The 20,103-nt window shown below is 41.7% G+C and overlaps 1 protein-coding gene across 3 annotated transcripts in view; it reads left to right on the top strand.

Annotated features, from left to right (window-relative positions):
• Nucleotides 1-20,103, top strand: part of bcas3 (BCAS3 microtubule associated cell migration factor) — a 293,175-nt gene that overhangs the window by 90,004 nt on the left and 183,068 nt on the right. For 2 of the 3 annotated variants that reach the window (XM_062386288.1, XM_062386287.1), the window contains exons 17-20: nucleotides 8,551-8,675; nucleotides 8,848-9,013; nucleotides 9,094-9,191; nucleotides 15,718-15,818. In XM_062386288.1, coding sequence (XP_062242272.1) covers nucleotides 8,551-8,675; nucleotides 8,848-9,013; nucleotides 9,094-9,191; nucleotides 15,718-15,818 — 490 coding nt within the window. Of the gene's footprint in view, nucleotides 1-1,131; nucleotides 1,177-8,550; nucleotides 8,676-8,847; nucleotides 9,014-9,093; nucleotides 9,192-15,717; nucleotides 15,819-20,103 lie in introns of all 3 variants that reach the window. The other variant, XM_062386289.1, reaches the window with a different exon arrangement.

The following is a 20,103-nucleotide window of genomic DNA, read 5'->3' as shown; positions in this document are numbered from 1 at the left end:
ATTCCAGGGGCAAATTGTTGCTCCCTGTCTCCCGGAGGAACATTTTTCTACACATCGATGTACCAAGACTAATTGGAGACTGTGTGCTATCGTTGGGAGGGCCCAGGCGGATGCTGCGAAAGCGATAAAATAAAGAAGTGCTGCAGAGTGCTTTGTTTGGCTGGGGGTTCTGTTTTTCATGACCGGGGGAGGCTGGCCGGCGGGGACAGAGTTCAGTCTCATCGGACCTTTATTGCTGCAAGGAAAAGACTTATTTACTGTAAACTGTTTACGGAGCTCTGTCACTATCTCTGGACATGCAGAATAAACACAGGAACACACTCCCACTCCTAATGTCTTGTAAACACTAGGAACACGCACAGACTGACAAACCGAAATACACCATGAAAAGGACGCCACACTCTGTGCCCCCCTTACACACACACACACACACACACACACACACACATACACACACACACAGATAATTTACTTCTTAACATAATCATAGCAAAGGCACATGTGTTTCCAAACAGGCAAACACATTCACAGGACAATGCATAGCCATAAATATGCACTTGGACAACAAAAAAAAAAGGAGACGCATGTAAATACACAACTCCTTGTCTCAACAATGCCTGAGTGCTGTTAGTTTTATTGGTGTCCCCAGTTGTTATACAAATTAGATCAGCTCCTCGCACTCTTTCTCAATCTCAACAATCAGTTCTTCTGTGTCGGCTGAATTCCTCTGCTTTTCCGCACATGTGCCCAGTCCCTTTAAAGTTACAGGAGAAAAAGGGGAGGGGGGGAAAAAACATGATATATGTCTGAAGACAAAAACAAAGTCTGCGGACGAGCCACATCTGCCAGATATATGGTATCACACTTGACAGCGCGGCCCGAGCGGATGAGTCATCAAGCCGTCCCGCAGGTTTTCAGATCTGTCTTTTGCGCGCAGACGTCCAGTTTCCTGCCTCGTATGTGTTGTGCACTTAAACAGACACGTCAAAAAGTGTGTAATGTGAAAAGTGTGTTTGCTCAAGTGTGCGAGTTTAATAATGGTTTTTCCGTCTATCTCTGTATTTCCCCCCCCACCCCCCACCACCCTCCCCCCAACCCCTCTACCCTCCCACCACCGTCCCTTTCGTGAAGACCCTACCTCTTTGGGGCAGGATGTTTTGCCATTAAAACTCCATGGTGAGTTTTGCCTCTCCCCTCCCTCAGCAGCATGCAAGTGCACTCCGCCGCAGCACACCTCCTCCCTCGCCTCTGAGGCGTCTCCTGTTGTTTTTTTCTTAACACTAATCCTCCGAGTTTCTGCCATCATTCCTCATGGGGGGGGGGGGGGGCTTTTTTTTTGTTCTTGTTTTGCAAATCCCTCATTTATTCTGTTTAAGTGTGTTTTTTAGGTCTTATCGTCAGACGATTCACTGAAGTCACTATTATTTATTTAAGGATTTCTGTTGGTTTTGCTTTTTCTATAAAATATCCATATATTTTGTGTTTGCAGTCATGATTGAGCAACTTGAGGCTGCAAACGTTAAAGTTAACAACAGCATGTCGGAGGTTTGTATCATAGGTGGTAGTAGTTGTGCGTGCATGTTGAAGGGCTTGAGGCCAATGCCATAGCACATCTTGTTTGGTTGCCATGCGGTTTCTTTGAACCCCCCCACTAGAAAATTACATCTTTGTCTTTTTTTGCCTATTTCTTTCCCTCAGTTCAGACCCTCCATGACGGTTTTCCCAAGAATAACGCCTTTGTGTTACACATATTGTTCATATTTTCCTTTAGCCCACTTTGGGCACGTATTTTTTTAAGTCAGATGTGTGTTTGCACGCAGTGTTGTGCTTTGTCATATTCTGGTATTAATATGAACAGTGTGAAGAAATGTGTGTTCCTCTCAAACTCAAGGTGAAGAAATTGATTCATTTAATTAATCATAATAAAAAGCTTGTATTTAGGTAAAAGGTCTGCAGTAATCAGATTTATTTTGTCTAAACAATGGCTCAAATAACTTTGTAGTGTTCAGGATGTTTGTCACCCGCAGAAAATATCGCCTCACTCTGGCTACATCACGCTGTATGTTTTAGTTTATCGCTGCTGCTTCATTTACACACTTCTCCGGTTTTTCGAACACAATACATTGAGAGGTCTGGAGGTTTTATTGGTCCTCTTTTAGTTTGAAACAATTCTGTGGCTGCATTGTTCGTCTGGCCAGGCATTTGTGGTTTGAGAACCTGCCTCTGCTTCCTGTTTGGTTCGTATCACTCATTAATGAACGACCAGCGGTGAAGGCAAAACTTTGTCAACACCTCGTTGTCGGTCCAAGAAAATAAATGCCTCGTCTTACTTTTTAGATTTGTTTTGTCATGTTTGTTTTCTGTAACTGGGCAACTATTTGCAGAGTAGACAATCTGCTTCCTTTTACACCAGTACACACATGACCCCTGCATGTGAATGGTCATGAGAAATACATTTTAAGATATATAAGTATGGAGGAGGTTTAATACTGATGCAGAGTTTAATCACTTATCTCTTTCAAATCGTGTTGAAAGAGATAATTTTAATTTTAAAACCACGTTTAGAAAAGTGAAAAGTAAAACAATACAAACGATAAAGAAAGGTTTATTTTAAAGACACTTGGAGCTGCATCTTGTGTAAGGCAATTGAAAAATAAAGGGGGGATAGTGAACAGCAGTATAGAGTCTGTTATGAGGGACGATTCTGAGTCCTGACATAATAAATGACTAAATTCAAACAAGACATAAAAGTTTAGGGTTCAGCAAACTGAATTGTCTCACTTTTGACACATTGTAAATTAAAAAAAAAAACAGAAAAAAAATGTCTAGGATGGATAACATCAATAGATACACTTATCAATTAATGATAACTAGAAGTTTATTACCTTGTACTTTTGGACTCTCTCAAATTTTCTTTTTTTTCGGCCTGCAACGGTAAATGTAAATTTTCATTTTATTTAAAATTACAATATTTTAAAGAATTGAACTCTGAGTAACTGGCGCCATAGCTTCCATTGTGACGGGAAATATTTCCCCGAGGGACAGAGAGTTTAGGGCAGTGAAAAACCATCCCAGTAAATAATAAACATAATTAGAAAAACTGAGAAAAGAAATTCAGAGAGCATCTTTCGAATCAAGGAACATTTTCCTCTAGGGGACAAGCCCTGTTATGACAAAGTGACTTTCAGAGAGAGGCCCCGAGTGGCCCAGTGAAGTGAACCTTTCTCCTCCCTGTTGACTTCATTTACTCTCAAAATGAATAGCATGTGGTGCCTTGCCTAAGTTTTGGGTTTCATCTTTTGTTGTGGGCAGTCATTCTTTTCACTTTTTAATTGAAGCTTTTTTCTCCGTATCCCCATCCACCTCCTGCTTAACCAAGGCCCTAAGTGATTTCCGAGCGTATACTTTTCAAAGGTAAACATCATTAGTGTCAGAATCTTGACCTTACAATAACTGCTTTCTGCTCAAATTGGGCCTAGTTACCTCTCTAATAGTGTATGTCTTGAGACGTGAGCTGTAACAACCCATTTACCATTTCGGCCTCAGCCGTTCCTAGAGGATAGCAACACATTTCCGAAGCAGATCCCTGTTTCATTTCCTTTCACCAAGATACCAAAGCCGATCAAATCTCCATTTCATGTACTAGGCACATATTGTTAACATCTGATTTGTATTGGAACCTTACACCTACTAATATATATGGTGTAAGGAAACACAACTTAATCTTGAATGCCTAGTATTGCAAATATTGGGGAGTATGATGATTAGGTTGTTTTCTCCTTAAACATTTGATGTCCATTCTCCAGTCTTCATAGTTTCCCCAGTGGTTGTCATCAGTGCTGTGCGTTCAACACAGCCCCAAGGCTGCCTGCTTTCCAAGGGCTCTTGTAAAATAATAAATGTGGCATTGAAGGATGTGTCCTCCACATGACTTCCCTCTCTTTCTTTCCCTCCTTGGTCACAGCCGTAACACCAGCTCTGTTTCTGATATGAATTAACCATATGGCCCGGAATCAGTGCAACAACAGCCGTACGGCTTTTTGTCACTGGATGGCCAGCTAAAGTGAGCACTATCATATTTGTGTACTGCAAGTGCTCTGAAAATAAATGGGAGCTGCCACCGGACTTCCATCCCCCCTCAGAGGCGCCTCACGTTAACCCCGGACATAGTAATGCGAAGGGACTTTGATGGTTGATGTCACAGATTGAATTATGCCCTTGAGGAAAAGCTATTAGCTCAGTCAAGAGTCCTCATTTGTTAAATTAAAAGTGGAAATGACATGTGAGCAGTCTTTTCAGTGGATTAAAGTTGCAAAGAAAATGGATTCCACCCGTTGCTAAAAGGCAATAGTACAATAGTAAACCTCGTGAAGGGAGAGGGAAAAAAGAGATTTGCTGTTGTAGTGACATCCATCTACCCCTGCTCCAAATATCCTGTTAGCGTATTTATTTTTCATAATTTTATTGATATCGGGTTATATCTTTGGAGCTTGGTGTCGTTTGCCAACCCACTCCCAAACTGGTCCACTCCAAGAACTGGTCGCGGCCCCCCATTTGGAGAGGAGGCCCACGCTCCTGTCTGTTAGATCTGTGCCTCTGTATCGTAACGGGAGAGAGCTCAACACGTTAAAGCCACTTGAAGTGAGATCAAGAGGAAAAGGATGATTTAAAGCACAGTTGAATAAACCAGGGGTCCCTGTACCCGGGGGAGAAGAGAACCAAGCTGTGATCATTGGTACTGATGGAACCCTTGGTGCTAGCTGAGGCATCTTCAAAGTGATCCAAATCCAGCTCATCCACTGTGAGGCCGCAATGCAGAGCCGAGATTATCACTTGAATTCGATAGAGCATACACATTGAATGCTGATTATATTTAATGTGTACTTTGTAATGGTGTACGTATACCACAGACCACAAGTAGATGACAAATTACCCATTTTCAACATACTTAATTTGAAATAAAAGAATGGCTACTACAAATGTATATATCCAAATTCAAAATGAGATGAGAAACACAGTCTTAAAAACATAGAAACGTGTATCTGGTGTATATATACATATATATATAAAGTTATGTGAGGTCAGTATGCGTCTGTGCAACTTGGTCAATCCCGTAAAATCGTGAAATAATAATCTCTACTTTTTAAATTCTTTTTCACACTGATTTTCATTCCTCTTTTAGGTAAACCAGTCACATTAAGTCAATTCATTTCTTTGATATATTATTCATCTTCTCCTTATGTCCAAAGTCAACATGAAGACTATGAGGCGGTTAGAATATCTCTGAATATGTAGTGTAAGTCACCGTGTGGTGTGTTCCTCAGCCCTCTGCTCTCACCCTACAAAACAAACCTCAGCTGGCTCTGAAATAGGATTTGTGTTTCCTGGGTTATTGGAACCAGTGAACCACAGAGTCTTTGAGGGTTTAACATATTTTCCAGCAATGGGAGAGATGGAGCACTACGGGTCTATGGCAATGAAACACCTCACCAAAGAAGAACTTTGACTTTGCAGCTCTCAGTAACAGTCGGGAATGCTGTTCCTTCTCTTGAACAGAAATGATATGGTGTTCTGAGTGGAAACGGGTCCCTTGTCTCCCCCATTCTCTTACCATTGAATGTGCTAGCAGCCATTTTAATGTTGAAGGACCCCAGCTAGTTGGGTCAGTGAAAAGTTGAACACACCATGCTTAGGCAGGGGATCGGTCACTGTACCTGTTTGTTCAATGTGTTTTGTTCAGGAGACACTGACAGATGAATTGGCCTGAGGATGAGCTTGGAGGGGAAGACAAGGGCACCCTGGAGTTAGCCAAGGCAATATCCTGAGTGTGACTTTATCTCCTCCTTCATCTTCCCTTCACAGACAGGGCTTACTGTGGATATTTGGTCATTCAGTCTTCTCTCCTTGACCCAGCACCAATAAACACAAGCTACGGAACTTGTGGAGAGGCCTCTCTTATGAGCACATTCACCCTTTCCTTTTTCCTGACCCCTCCCTGCCTGAGTAATGAATGAGGAGCTGAGGGGAGGCCTCAAGTCGTCCAACACCTAGAAGTGGGGAAGTTTCTTAACTACTGGACTTTACTCATTGACATTTTTGGCAGTCAAATTCCACAAAGGCGAGTTGCGTTGGCATTCTTTGAATGCAAAATAATTTCAGCTGCATGTTAGGCCTGTTGGTGTAGATCTGCCAGTGCTGCCACCAAGAGTCAAAGAACACAATTGTTACTTTAGTTTTAACACTTAACTCATCCGCAGGCAGTTTTTGTTCTGGGTGTTTTCTTCGTGTGTTGAGGATTTCACATTTAACACTTGTGTATTTGATAAAAACTCAGTTGAAATAAATAAACAAATAAAATGCTAACTCTAAAATATATATAAAAAAACAGATATCATCATTAATACTTATCAAACATTATTCAAAACTTGTGGAATAAACTAACACCTCCAATTGGATTTTGTTTTAGAGTATTTTGTAAAGTAATTTTAAATTTTACTCAATTTATTTATTTTCCGCCCAAATCATTTTTGAATCAATTCTGTTTTGCATCCGAGACATTAAGGACTTTAACTTCCACTTTTTCTCATTCAATAGAGGAATAAAAGTTTACTACACCAGGCACACATGGTTTCAAAGTTTTGCACTTGGCGGAGTGAGGGTGAACGGATGGAGTTCATGCATGAGTACACAATGCGTGTGTGGAGCAAATCTTAAGAAACCTTCAAATAACAATTAAATAGTTCAGCATTGACTTCAGGTCACATTTTAGTTAAGCAATAACTTTCTAATAACCCAAGAAGGCTATGTAAAATCAATGTGACTGACTCAACCTCATTTAAGACCATTTCGGCTCAAATGAGCACAAGAGCATTTCTTTTTTAAACAACAAGGGTGTTGGATTGGAAACTAGCAACTCTCTTGATTTGAAACCATCCACGCTACTGTGCGTCACACTGCTTCATGCCGGGTGTGTGAAACGGCCCTTAATTTCTAAGCACTTTGTTTTTGTGTACGTTTTGCTTATATTTGTTCCATATAAACCAACAAATATAAAACATGTGTACAAGGTTCTGCATTGGAAAGCTTTAACTGACAGTTCAGAGACACAGAATGGAACCAAGTTCAGTTCTGCATCTATTAAGTCTCTTAAGTCTTTTTTTTTTTTCTCCAACAAGTGAGTGTAGACAGAAATGAGTGTGCTGCTCTCATGCCAGTGTGGTTTCCAAAGGTCAAGGTTAAGCAGCCCTCAGGGAGTGTGGGATCCGACCATGGGTCTTCAAGTCCTTAGTCCACCTCGTACCTGATCTGCTGTGACTGGGTTTTACTGTCCGGGTTGGTTATAAGGCCAGACAATAATACCAGGCCTCGCTACTGTTTTCTGATCAGTACCATATGCAGGGCCATAGTGCAGCTGAAATCCCTCTCTGTGTCCGCTTCCTCTCAAACAGTCCTGACAAGCTGAATAATCCAATAACCTCTAATAAATTCTCTCCTGTGGCCAACACAAGGTCAACCAGGGAGGAAAGGCAGCCTTGACGTGGCTCTTGTGAGCTGCATGTTAAACTGAATGATATCTGTTGTATGCATTCATTTAGAATATCCTTCAGATCACGTGGATCCAGTGCAGCTTTACATTATATTGGTTCTACCAAATGGAGGAACAGGTGTGCCAGAGAAATGTCTCTAGATGTACTTGTTAGTTAGTTAGTTTACAGAATCACATTGTGATAGTTCCCATTAACATGGCAGCGCTGTGGTTTGATTGAAATGACTGAGGAACCCTGATCTTCAGCAGAGCCATTACTGTATGCAACCTACGACAGGAACACTCTGGACCTGTTTCTTACAACAGACAAGGAGATCTAAAGTGCTTGGACTCATTCTTAATTTTTTTCATTTGTTTTAAAATATTTACTCGCTATTTAAAATGATTGTTGTTGTGTTTTTTTTCGCCTCAATTTCTCATACGCTTTTGTGTCAGTGCAATTTGTAATTTTATTTGCAGGCATTTCAATTTCTCCTTGCATGCAAAGCACTGTTATGAAGTTTGTTTTAATTGTACTTAGATGTCACAGTGTAGTTTCGATATAGCTCCAAGGTATTGTATTGTATAATATTTACAAATATTTAAAATTATCTTTTGTGGAGCATACAAATGGAAAATCCTGATCTTTAACGTGCTGCATATTTAATTTCAGTTTCACTGAAACCCCACATACAATTAGAAAAATGATCTCAATTGTTGAAAACTGCAATACCAACAGCCTTTACTGGTAAATCTATGTCACATGGTCATTTTGGACAAAAGTTTCTTGAATTTCTTTACAGAAGAGCACAGTAAATGTGATGCTACTGTTTACCTTATTCACTACTGTCAAAGTAGCCACATCTCAGCGTGTGTGGTTCTTAAAGCAGTCAATCATAAATAACTTAGATGTAGATTTTTTAAGTTTTAAAGTTCACCTATACAAACACAACGTGTACAGCATCTTTAGGAGCCCAGGCTCTGCAGTGCTTCGTCTCATTGTTGTACTCTTTTCCTTCCTGAAGCAAAACTAAGCCGCCTCCCCAGATTTCTCCAAGTAAATCCAGCGGAGGAGAGTTCTGTGTGGCCGCCATCTTTGCCTCGTCCCGCTCCTGGCTCCTAACCAACCCCAACATGAAACGAGAGAAAGGTAAGAACATTGTCACTGTTATGTTTCTCTCCAAGTCAGCATCATGGCAAAGTCCAAACAAAAAAATCGTTCTTTATTTTTAAGAAAGATTTGACGTTAACGTTTTTATCATAACACGTAGTAGCAGCTTTAAATATTTGTATCACCCAAACTCCTTCTCTACTTCTCACAGATCAGTCTAGGCAGTCGGTCGTGGACTCACTGTATATCCTCAGTTGCTACGGTAACTTGGTGGAACATGTCCTGGAGCCTCGGCCGATCAGCACTGCTCCGAAGATCAGCGATGACACACCTCTGGAGCTCAACACCTGTCCCAGGGCCTGCTGGACTCTGGCGAGGTAACGCTGCAATGACCACTTAATCCTTGGGAACGTGTCTTGTTCTGCCATTTCCTTACGTGAATTGTGTTTCTGAGAAGGACCCCTCAGTGGAATGAGCTGCAGCCACCCTTCAACTCAAACCATCCCCTGGTGTTGGCCTCGGACCTGGTGCAGTACCATCAGTACCTCCTGGCTGGTAAGTGCTAAACCAATCTTAGTGTACATTTGGAGCGTCAGTAGTATCAAGCTGTGTTCAAATGCAAAGCAAAGTTATGGGGAAGCATAAATTCCTGTTAGGTCAAAGGAAATGTATAAATGAAAGTACAAACTATCAATTTGTAAGAGCAAATTTGATCATTATGAAGAAAAATAAAGACTTAAGGCTTAAAGTTTGTGTGCGGCTATGTGCAACTCCACACATCAGACCCAGAGGCTCAGAAAATCCCATTATAATTTACAAAAATTTTCATTGAGATTGTCAAATGTTTCTTAAAACAAAAGCTTAAAACATCAGAATCTTCTTCCATGTTTTTCCTCTACAACTAATTAATTACTCTCAATTATTTTCAAGTGCCTTTTTTGTCTTTTGTTCAATGCAGATAATATTCCCTGAATTAAGTATTAACCTCAATAAGCAAAACAAACGTCAAATGATTTCTGCAGTTTGTACACCAGCTGGTTTTAACGTACAGTATTTGACTGGACTCTCTGCGCTGCATGTGTTTCTTGCATCTATGCATCATAAAATGTAGGTCTGTGTATGTTTCCTTTCCAAGGCTCACAGGAACATGCATGTTTTCTGTATGTACTGTATGCGTCAGTAGTCAAGGGGGTTATCCATATTCCCTGCTGATTTCCATGTTTACTATGTTGAAAGCCTTTCTTCAACCCTCTTATTGGTGCCACATGCAGAGAATAGACCTCTTCAGTCAGCGGCCTTTATGTTTTCTTCCTCAAAGACTTGACCATTTCATGTCCTCCGAGTCCTGTCGGAAATAATCCCATGTCTTCAGTTTGGTGCTTCGCTTTGAACCCAGTCTTCGCTGTCCGTACTACACACCTGCTTCGGGACATGCTAGCACGATGCTATAAGATGCCACACAGAGACCAATTAGCTGACACCCTAAACTCCCTCTAATTCAGTAACAAGTACAGAGCACTTTGGGTTGCCGTCTGAAAGGCCAAATCGTAAAAGCACCAAGTGCACACGGATGGCCACACACGGAATCAATCCACCCCCTGAAATAGGCTGCCGTTTTGAGCCCACTCCATCATTATAAACACACAAAATCTGTAATTAGCTCCTGCGGGTGCTCTGGGGCAATTGGTAGCTGTGTTTACCCTAATCCTTCTACTCGTCTCTGTTGACTTCTGCGGTGCTCCAGGTCTAACTGGTAGGATATTCCTCAAATTAGTGCTAATGGTCTCTCCTAGTGTCAGAGCGATGAGGACGCGTTGGAGTGACGGGCACAGGCGTCAGCCTATTCCTCCATCCTCTCTGCAAACCAGGGCTGAGGAATCGGCTGCATAATGAGAGAGATTCATTGCATTAACATTTATGTCCAATTAACAATAGCCAGATAACATGGCCGCATCGCTTTATTCCCCAAATCAACCCAGTGTTAACTGATGCACGGTCAAGATGCTATAAACATAATTGCTCAGCCCTCTACCCAGTTCTTGTGGTCCTGCCATTTCCCCTCTGGGCCCAGCGTCCTATACACCACCGCCGACTGGGTTACTCTTGGAGTGCCACCTTCCATTTCTGTGCTCTGCACCGAGCGCACGCTCTCAACATCCTGTTTCCCAGCATGCGTCTCCTTGCCAACCCTCTGCTGTGCTATTCCCTCCAGGGCTTGGCATCTCAGCTGAGAAGTGATCCAGGAGAAAGGGTCTATTTGACCGCAGGGTGAATTACAGCACAGCCATACGCTATGTGTCCAGCCGCCTCTTGCTGAGCATAAAGATCAAGCTGCTGCAGATTAAACTGAAAAAGACACAGTTCTTTCTTGCAGAACAAATAGTGCCATCTCTGTCCAATTTGCATTGCTGATACAGCTATCATGAGATAGAAAAGAAAAGAAAAAAAAAAAACACACTGAGACAGAGAACACAAATACTCAAAGAGTTGAGGAATGAGGACAAGGAGTGTCTCTATCCCTCTCAGCTAATCATCTAACAAACACAGTGTGTCTCTAAAAACACAGTGTTAGGCAAAGCGGTGCTTGATTGACAGGCCATGGTCTCCGGTCTCGTGGCCCTATATTGGATGACCCAGGCTGATTAAAAATGCAGCATGCAGGGGAAGGAATAGGAAGGGGAGAGGAAGGGCCAGGGTCAGGCCAGACCGGAGCCTCCAGGACGGGATGATAAAAGGCAGTGGTGGCGCCACTTCATGGTCACTATCTCCACCTGTCCATCTGCTGCAGCTACCGGCAGCACTCAGCCCTGCAGAGGATGGCAATGCACAGCACTGCCTTTGAGAGATAAGGTGGAAAGAGACACACATTATACAGTGTACTCGCAAATAGCGTGGATGCTGTAGTATGATATGGTTGTAAAAAAGAAGTTCCAAGGTTTTAACGTTTGTGGACTCCTCTGATTCTGCACGTGAAGGTTAATCACACTATTCCTGCCTTGAGTATCCAAAAATGCTCTTTTGTCTGTTAATTAGTTTGAATGGATTCAAAATGGTCAAAGCTGGGTGATAGAAAGTCTTCTCCACATATATCTAGCTACTTAGATCAAGTTTTCACACCCCTCATTAGCTAACCTTTTGATATTATTTTTATATGATATGTAATTGGCTGACCACTGTATATTTTTTAACACCTCTTCCCCTCACCACAGAGATGCTCTGAAAACAAACAAACCAGTGAATAATTTACCACCTGCATTTCTGGCCGGCTCCTTTGAGCCTGGCGATGATGGCAACCAAAGTGGCTATGCTTTTTGGCCGTAGCCCTCCCCTCCCCTTCCTACCTGTCATTTAATGTGCTAATTGTGGAGACTGACTGACTGGCTGACTCCGCTGCTCTCTTGGGACGCAGAGGCCCATGACAGGCCAGCCACAGTTGCCTCGTCAATAGATCTAATTGCTCCGAGAGAGGGGCCAGAGTGAGGGCTTTGGAGCATCAGGCGTTTGGTAAAGAGAAACCATGGCGCCATGACTGGGTCAGTAATCAAAGAGAGGCAGAGAAAGGATGGGGGTAAGTGTAGTGCTGGGGGAATGAATGAGCTGTCAGTCAAATACACCTTGAATGATACATAATGACTAAGCTATTCCAGTCTGTCAGTATGCCAGCACCTATCTGCCAGGGTACTACTCAAACCAGGAAAGCAAGAAGAGAGGAAAGTGAGGAGAGGAGAAAGTGAGAAGAGAAACAGGTGGTGCAGTGGAGAGCGAGCTGATCGAGTACAGCAGGTGAAAGAAGAGAGAGGAGAAATAAAAGCTTAACAAAAATGATAAACAAAAAAAATACAAATGAAAGAGATAAAGTAGACAGGAAAGTGAACAGAGCAGGCAGACAAGACGTCTCTCCTCTGTCCGCCGTGCAGCCAACTCTCCAGATCTATCAGATTGTTGGGCCCTTATCTGTCCTGGAGATTGGCCTGTCCGGCCCCAGGCCCCAGGCCCTGGGAGGTTGGGCCACATCAGCCTTTGTTCTTGTTCTGACTCCCTGCTTCGCTGCTCTGGCTAACAGGCCACTGGCTACAGACCTTCAGCACCGCCAAGCACCAGTCTCTCCCCAGTCAATAAAGACCGTGACATAGACGACTCTGTTCTCAGCGGTGTGGAGCAGATGGTTTTTCTGCTTTTGTGCAAATACATAATCATCAGGGTGGTTGTTAAAATGATTAAGTTGGAGCGCATTCATTCTGTTCTTAAAGGGGGCATTTGTTTTATCTGTTGGATGGAAATCATATTTTATGAATTATTTCCTAATCTTTAAAAATAACCTTGGTACAGTAACTATACATTTACTGTTTACGTGCTGATTTTTGGATTTATGAGGAAGATAATATGATTGCTTCACAAACAACTTCCAAATTAAAATAGTGACTCATTGTCTTAGAGACCTCTTTGAAGTTTTGAAAAGGGATACAGCTAACAATTTTTTAATTATCTTCCAATTATCTTTTAAATTATTACATTCCTCATTTGGTCAATACATATTTAACCCAAAGGCACCACATTCAAATACCTTGTTTAATATGACTTCACATCAAAACTTAAACATATGCATTCCATCATCACATCAGATATAGAAAAGCAGCAAATCCTCACAATACTCCACAGAAATGTGGAACATGGGTCTGAAAGCCTGGCTCAGTTGTGTATTTGGAGATCGTATAGAGAGATTCACCCTTTTCCTTTGGCACTCTCATACAGGGTTACTTCCGAAATAGTCCAAGCATGTATTATCAGAACCACAAAGGCATTAGTGCATGATAACTGTGGTCAGAACATTCAGTACATTCTTCCAAATTCTCTAAATATCTCAGCAGTCTCAAATGGAATGGAGTAAGGTACCACTTTCTAACCCCACAGTTCCCTGAACTTGTGCAGATCGTATTCCATTCCTCATTGATAGTTTATAAGTTATGATTTTGTAGATTCACTGATGTTTCTTTAACTCACTTGAAAAACAGTTATTTCAACTGGGCAATGCATTCAGACTCCTCTTGAGTGAGTTGCAATAAGTTTGCACTTAAAAAATTTGGGCTCTGTGAAATTGCATTGACGTTCTGTCTCTTAAGAGCCAGTAAATGAGCGTTGTAAAAGCAGAAGTCGGAGTGGCTGGCTAGCCGGACACTAAAACAAGTAGATATGACTGTAGCTGCTGGGGTCAGTCTGGCTGCAGACATGCACACTAACACACACACTATCACACAGACACAGAGTGTTGTGTCTTTGCTTGACCCGTGGGGATGACCACTAGCTCCCCACACTGGAGCCTGGCCACAGCTCTGGCCATTGTAAGCTCCCCCACTGGAAACCTGAGGTAGCCAGTCCACCAACTGCTTCAGAACATCAATAATTAATTAGGGAACAGCTATTGGCCCCAAGGGTCAGAGAGCAAAGAGAGCTGGAGAGAGAGTAGGAGGTGCAGGGCAAGGGTAGGGTGTTTGTTTAATAAGTAACACAGCATATGCTTTGTTTTTCCTCTCTTCCATTTGGAAATGAGAGAAACCCTCGACCACCTTTCTCTGCTCTTCTCTTTTTTAGCCCCTTTTACACAGTTTGTTCAAGGTGGGAATGTTACACCTTTATTCCATCTTGCCGTGGTCTGTAACAGGTCAAAACAGTGAATGGGAGGGGCTTGTTGCGCCACCTTCTTCATCACAGAGCAAAATAAAAGTATGTGTAAAGGAGACTCTAAACTCCAACTATGGGCCATTAAAGGGTCAGGTCATTTTTATAATGTTGTGAAGACATTGTCTGGATATTGAACCTGACTACACCCCTGCAGTGGAAACAATTCAGTATTAAGCAAAGATGCAAGTTTGGAGCTATTTTTAGAATGTATATTTACCTGAAAAGCAATTATTGTGAGTTCAGAGTGATGTATATTATCCCTTTCTCTCCCTTATATTAGCTCAAACCCATGTCCTGGTCTTTTGTATGTTTCTCCTGTTTGTGCAGTAGTATCTTATTTCATGAAGCTAATACATTTACATACTGCGACTCCTGGGTGTAACGTGTTCTTCTTTCGTCTGTGGTTAGTGGTTGTTTACAAACCGCTTGTAGCAAAAGTCACCTGTTATTTGCTACCAGGCACATAAAGGTGGTGGGATTAGAGGGACATATATTATTAAGCAATAGCCTATTAGATTTATTTATAATTCAATCAATATTTGAAAATTTAAAGATCATCCATTTTAGGCGGTTCCTTTTTTCTCTTTAGGTTCGGTCTGTTTGTCTGCCCAGTCCTTATTTATACACTTTACTGTAATGCAGAGGCAGGTGTAAGTAATGTGCATACCCCATAGTTCAATGGTGTGTGTGCGTGCGTGTGTGCGTGCATGCGTGCGTGCGTGCAACATCTACCTCCACCAAAGGTGTATGAACACCTGCCGTGTGTGTCTGTAGAGACAGGGGCACCTCCTGTGCTCCAGATGTGGACTTGACAACTTTATTAACCATTCCTGTCTCCAGCCAACCCCGTCCCCGAGGTGGGAGACAGAGAAAGGACTGATTCTACACATTAGGGCTAGTTCTCCTCGCCTGCTTATTCAAGCCTGCGAGAGCCCCATCTGTCTCTCTCTCTCTCTCTCTCTCTCTCTCTTGTCATTGTACACTTTGCTTTTCTCACTCATTGGCTTGCAGACTATATGCCCATGTGAGAAAACAACATGGAATTTTTGTCTTGGATTTTGTTCTCATTTACTCATCCGTTTTTGACCTTATGTGAGCAAACTCGCTCTGAACACTAGTCCTTTACCAAGCTACTGTATTACAGCATTAAATAAATTCAGCCTGCATGTATTGACATTGGCTATAGTCATATGCTATTCACTGTTTTTCTGTGATTCCTAAGTCACCTTTAACCTACTGCTCTCTCTCCCTGATTGTCAGTGTCATATTTTATAATGCTGGAGCCCTTACAATTTTTTGATGACATCGGACAATACAACATATTATTATTTGTCATATCCTGTATATCAATACCTTCTTTGGCAGTAGCATCATATAACTGTGTGTTTGTGTCTTGTCTTAGCGATTCCTCTGGGGAGTCCAGGGCCAATCACACGTCACGAGTCATCAGACAGTCTGGCATCGGACCACAGTGGCCAGGAGGATGAGGAGTGGCTCTCTCAGGTATGACCTTCACCTCAACCAACATTACAGCTACGTTCAGTTGGTCCATCCCAAGCAAATAGTTGAGTGACATTATCTGTCAATAAATGAAATCACAACCACAGTTCAGTCGCCTCAGTAATGTTTTACATTATTGCTTGTGACTGTGATTACCCATCTATTTATTGTTTTGCTTCCTCCACCCCACGGTTACTTCTGACAAGGTGCTGTCCCAGTGTCCCACTATTGTCTTAATATATATTATCAATATCTATGCAATCTAAAATCCAATGGTGGCAGACCGGGGGCTAATCAAGTTTTTCAGGAATTAATTTAGAGGAAACATTTAGATTTTTTTTTAACAAAGTTTGTGCATTTTGTTCTATTAACAAATATTCATAGAAATTGTATTTAAAAAAACTATTAAGATCTTTTGTGGACAAAACTGGATATTTAGTGTGACATTCTGTTCCCGTCTTACCCAATAAAAAAGTAGGAAATACAAAGCCAAATCAAAAGATCCAGCAACTAAGTAAAGTGAGGATGCTTTTAAAATAATGCCACGAATTGTCTGTCATACCTCCCTCCCTCCCTCCCTCCCTCCATTCATATCTCCATCGTCCTATTGTTCTATCAACTTTATTCAAAATGCAGTCAACTGTACAATACTCTAAATCAATATATGTTGTGACCACCCTTTGCCTTCAGCACCTATACACACTTCCTCATGGTTTCGAGGAACTCTGCAGGTGACTTGTTCCAGAATTGCCTGGGAACTGGCCAAAATGTTCTTTGTCTTCTTCCTCTTCTTGTCACTGATGATAGTTCTTCAAGACTCTGGCTGTATGTCTGGGCTCATCACCCAGCTTTAGAATGAATATGGGACTGATCAGACCCCTGTGTGTTTGTTTGCAGTGAACAATATTTTTGAACCCCCCCCGCCACAACAGGTAGGTTGTCTCTGCCTCAAAGAAAAATTTGCTATATCCCCAAGAACAAATGGCAAAGTTACCTCATGGCAGATAAAAATGAGCTAAAGGGAAAATGAATATTGTAGAATTAGATTTTTTTTTCAGTTAAATGCAAATGTGACAGAAAACAAAAGCTTATGTTCCCTTGTGTTTTGATCTGTTTTCAACAATGTATACAATTTCCAAATTTCAAGTATTTTTTCGGGGACAAACTACCATCCCATCCCAAGTTAGAAGTATGTCCTTTGACTTTAAATTGAATATTATAAATTGAGTCAATCTTCAACTCATACAGAATGGTTTCTTCTTGTATTTTCAGACGGTCATTTGATGTTTTTTTCGTTTCACATATACTTAATATTTTGTGGCTTTGTGGCTTCTTCCTAATTAAGAGATGGCATCCAAAATAGTGCAGGACTTGGTGAAGGCATATTAGAAAAATCCAGCCCACCCAACCTTTCAGATTTGTTAACCCTCAGAGCACTCATCCTTGGTGCCGACAGGTAACCTACAGTACTACATTTTCACCATCAATAATTCCACTGCATGCATAATTGATTGGTTAAAATTCACCCCACTTAGCTTTCAGAGGCTGTGGTTCTTATCTGCCATGATAGTTAGCCAGGAGCAAAACCATCCATTGCACTAACCTGGATTTTTGGTGACTTCCTGTCAGAACAATGGTATTGATGCATTTCCAGTGCTTCGAGATGCAATATTGGATCTTTTTCATACAGTAGCATACACCCAAGATGTTGTGGAAGGTATTTGTCCTATTTTATATAAAAGAACCCAGCCAAAATAAACCATGAGCTCTACAATAAAGAATAATTTTAAGTTTGTTTTTGTCCAAGTCTCTCCAACATATTTGGAAATTCTATGGGAGGTATCAGGCACAATGGGATGAGGGATACTAAATACATACTGTACAAGCTTGGTTGAATCGAATGCCGAGCACTGCCTTGTAGATTATGGTACATCACATCAGATCAGTTACTTTGTGGCACACTGGCAACAAAGCACCCCTTTGCAAATGTCCCTGCTAAATACAGATTCAACTTCTCAGCTGTCAGCTTGCTTGCAACTTGCCTGCAGAGCATGGTCAGAATGTGGTCTCGTGGAAGCTGCTTGTTAGGCCACTAATCTTTGCCAAAAAGAGTTAACTTTATTCAAGCAGCAACTCCCTGAAATTCTTTGCATTTTCTCCTCATTCATCACTGCAAGAGCATCCGAGTAAACTTTCTTCTTTATATCTATTTCCTTGATGATCACCATGACACATGTCAGAAGTAACAACTTGGTGCATGTTGCCTTCACCCTGACTGTGAACCGGGCTGGCATACAGCTGGGAGGGGGCCATCCTGAAGAATGTGTTAGTCTACTCATCGGAATTATTTATATATATATTTTTTTGTATTTATGAATTATATGGCTGCAGCTCCATTCCGTCTAGCTGTAGATTGTACTAGGGTTAGGGTTGTATCCTGAATTCAGAAGAGACATTAGCCATTGCATATGACTGATTAAATAATGTAATTCCATGTTTTTACTGTTATAACTGCAAATGAAAGATAACAATTTGGAAGCTGACAGAGTCCTTGATGTTAGATGATTCAAAACTAATAGAATATATTCTCACCTAGTAAATCTGGGTAGAGAAACTATTTGCGGGGAAATTAGTCCTTGAATATGCAAATGATGTGGCAATGAACTTTTAGGCTCAGATGCACATTGACATTGTAAAGTTGTGCAACTGCTTTGTTCTTATTGAATAGATCTGTTCTACCGGGTTGAAAATGTAATCATGTAATCTTACCATCATATAAGTCTGGACAAACATTGTGTATATACGTAACCTGCAATTTGTCCAGTTGGTTGGATGGTTGACACACAACCACAAGGCAGTTATTCCAGTTCCGTGTGGTAGAGCATCCTGCATGTGTACAGTTTGGCCCAACGAAAGACTGGATCACTGCTGCCTTGATGCTGACCAACTAGATGCTTAAGGCAATAAACAACTGTTTTTGGTGATTGGTCTGCACAGGCCAGTCACCATCGAGGAGATAGTAATGCAATCTCGGCTGTAAAAGCAAATCTGAGGCAAAATGTCACGGGCTCTTGTTTATGAGACGGGATGGGGTGGCGGATGGGGGGTTGACACTGGACTGTAACATCTGGACCTTCCCTCCCACAGCAGAGAGCACCCTGGCAGCTGTTCAGCTCTGCGGCTGGGCGTGACATCGATGGTGTTAACTGGCAAAATGCACATGCACACACACACACAGACACACACACACACACACACACACACACACACGCACACACACACACTTAGCGACAATCCCTTCCTCCTTCTGTGGCCTAATTTAAACAGCTGTGACAGACAACATACAGTGGATTTAGAAAGTATTCAGACCCCATTAGTTATTGCACACTTTTTGCGTTATAGATTTCTTATTTGTTTTAATTACCCCTTTGCCCATTATTCTAGTGAGTAACCCATAAAAACCTAGTGAATCATTGTTCACTATGCTCTAAAAGTGAAATTACATTCATTTATAACATTACCTGAGTACTTTGATAAAGCTCCTTTTGGCTTTGCACCTTGATTTGAGCAGTCTATCTTCACTGTCCCCACTTAAGTTTGATGGCATTTAAATACACAGGCCGTCACATGCCTTTCTCTTTAACTCGAAGTAGCCTCCGTGTTCTCACTCTACCACAAAGGGCCTCGGTGCTTCTGAGTCATAACTCAAGTGTACCCCCCCCCCCCGCAGAGGACTTCTAACGCTCTGTTAACAGCCAAGGACACCACAGTGTCCTTGGCTGGTGGATGCAAACTTCTCCATTGTTCCTTACCTGTACGCTGTATGCCTCACTATGATTTGTAATAAATTGGGAAATCCTTCAAAAAAACGTTTGTTGTTGGTGCGCAGAAATTACAATTAAATGTACAATAAAATATGATAATTGCTATAGGGTCTGAATTATTTTTGAAAAATAAACAAAAATGTTTATGCATATATTTGTTTATAAACTCAGACACACAGAATAATTAGGAAAATGTGAGGTTTCACTCTTTTCTGAGATGTTGGCACCTGGCAGCCAGAGTGTAGCGAGGCTGTGAGCTGAGAGCTTGGCTGAGGTGAGAGAAGAACGTGTACGGAGTAAAGATAATGAAATGTGAATAGTGAGACACCAAGAGATGTGTTAAGTGCTGCAGGGAGTTGAACAGTCACAGTTAGCGTGGGAGTGCAGTGAAAAGTATGAGTCCAAAGCAGAGGATGGTTAGCCAGCACATTCAAGGCAAAGTGGAGATGAAGACCAGAGGAGGC

This window comes from Platichthys flesus, chromosome 4 (assembly GCF_949316205.1).
Source record: "Platichthys flesus chromosome 4, fPlaFle2.1, whole genome shotgun sequence".
Classification (NCBI taxonomy): domain Eukaryota; kingdom Metazoa; phylum Chordata; class Actinopteri; order Pleuronectiformes; family Pleuronectidae; genus Platichthys; species Platichthys flesus.
Note: the sequence above shows the minus strand (reverse complement) of the source record. Positions and strands in the feature narration are given on the sequence as shown.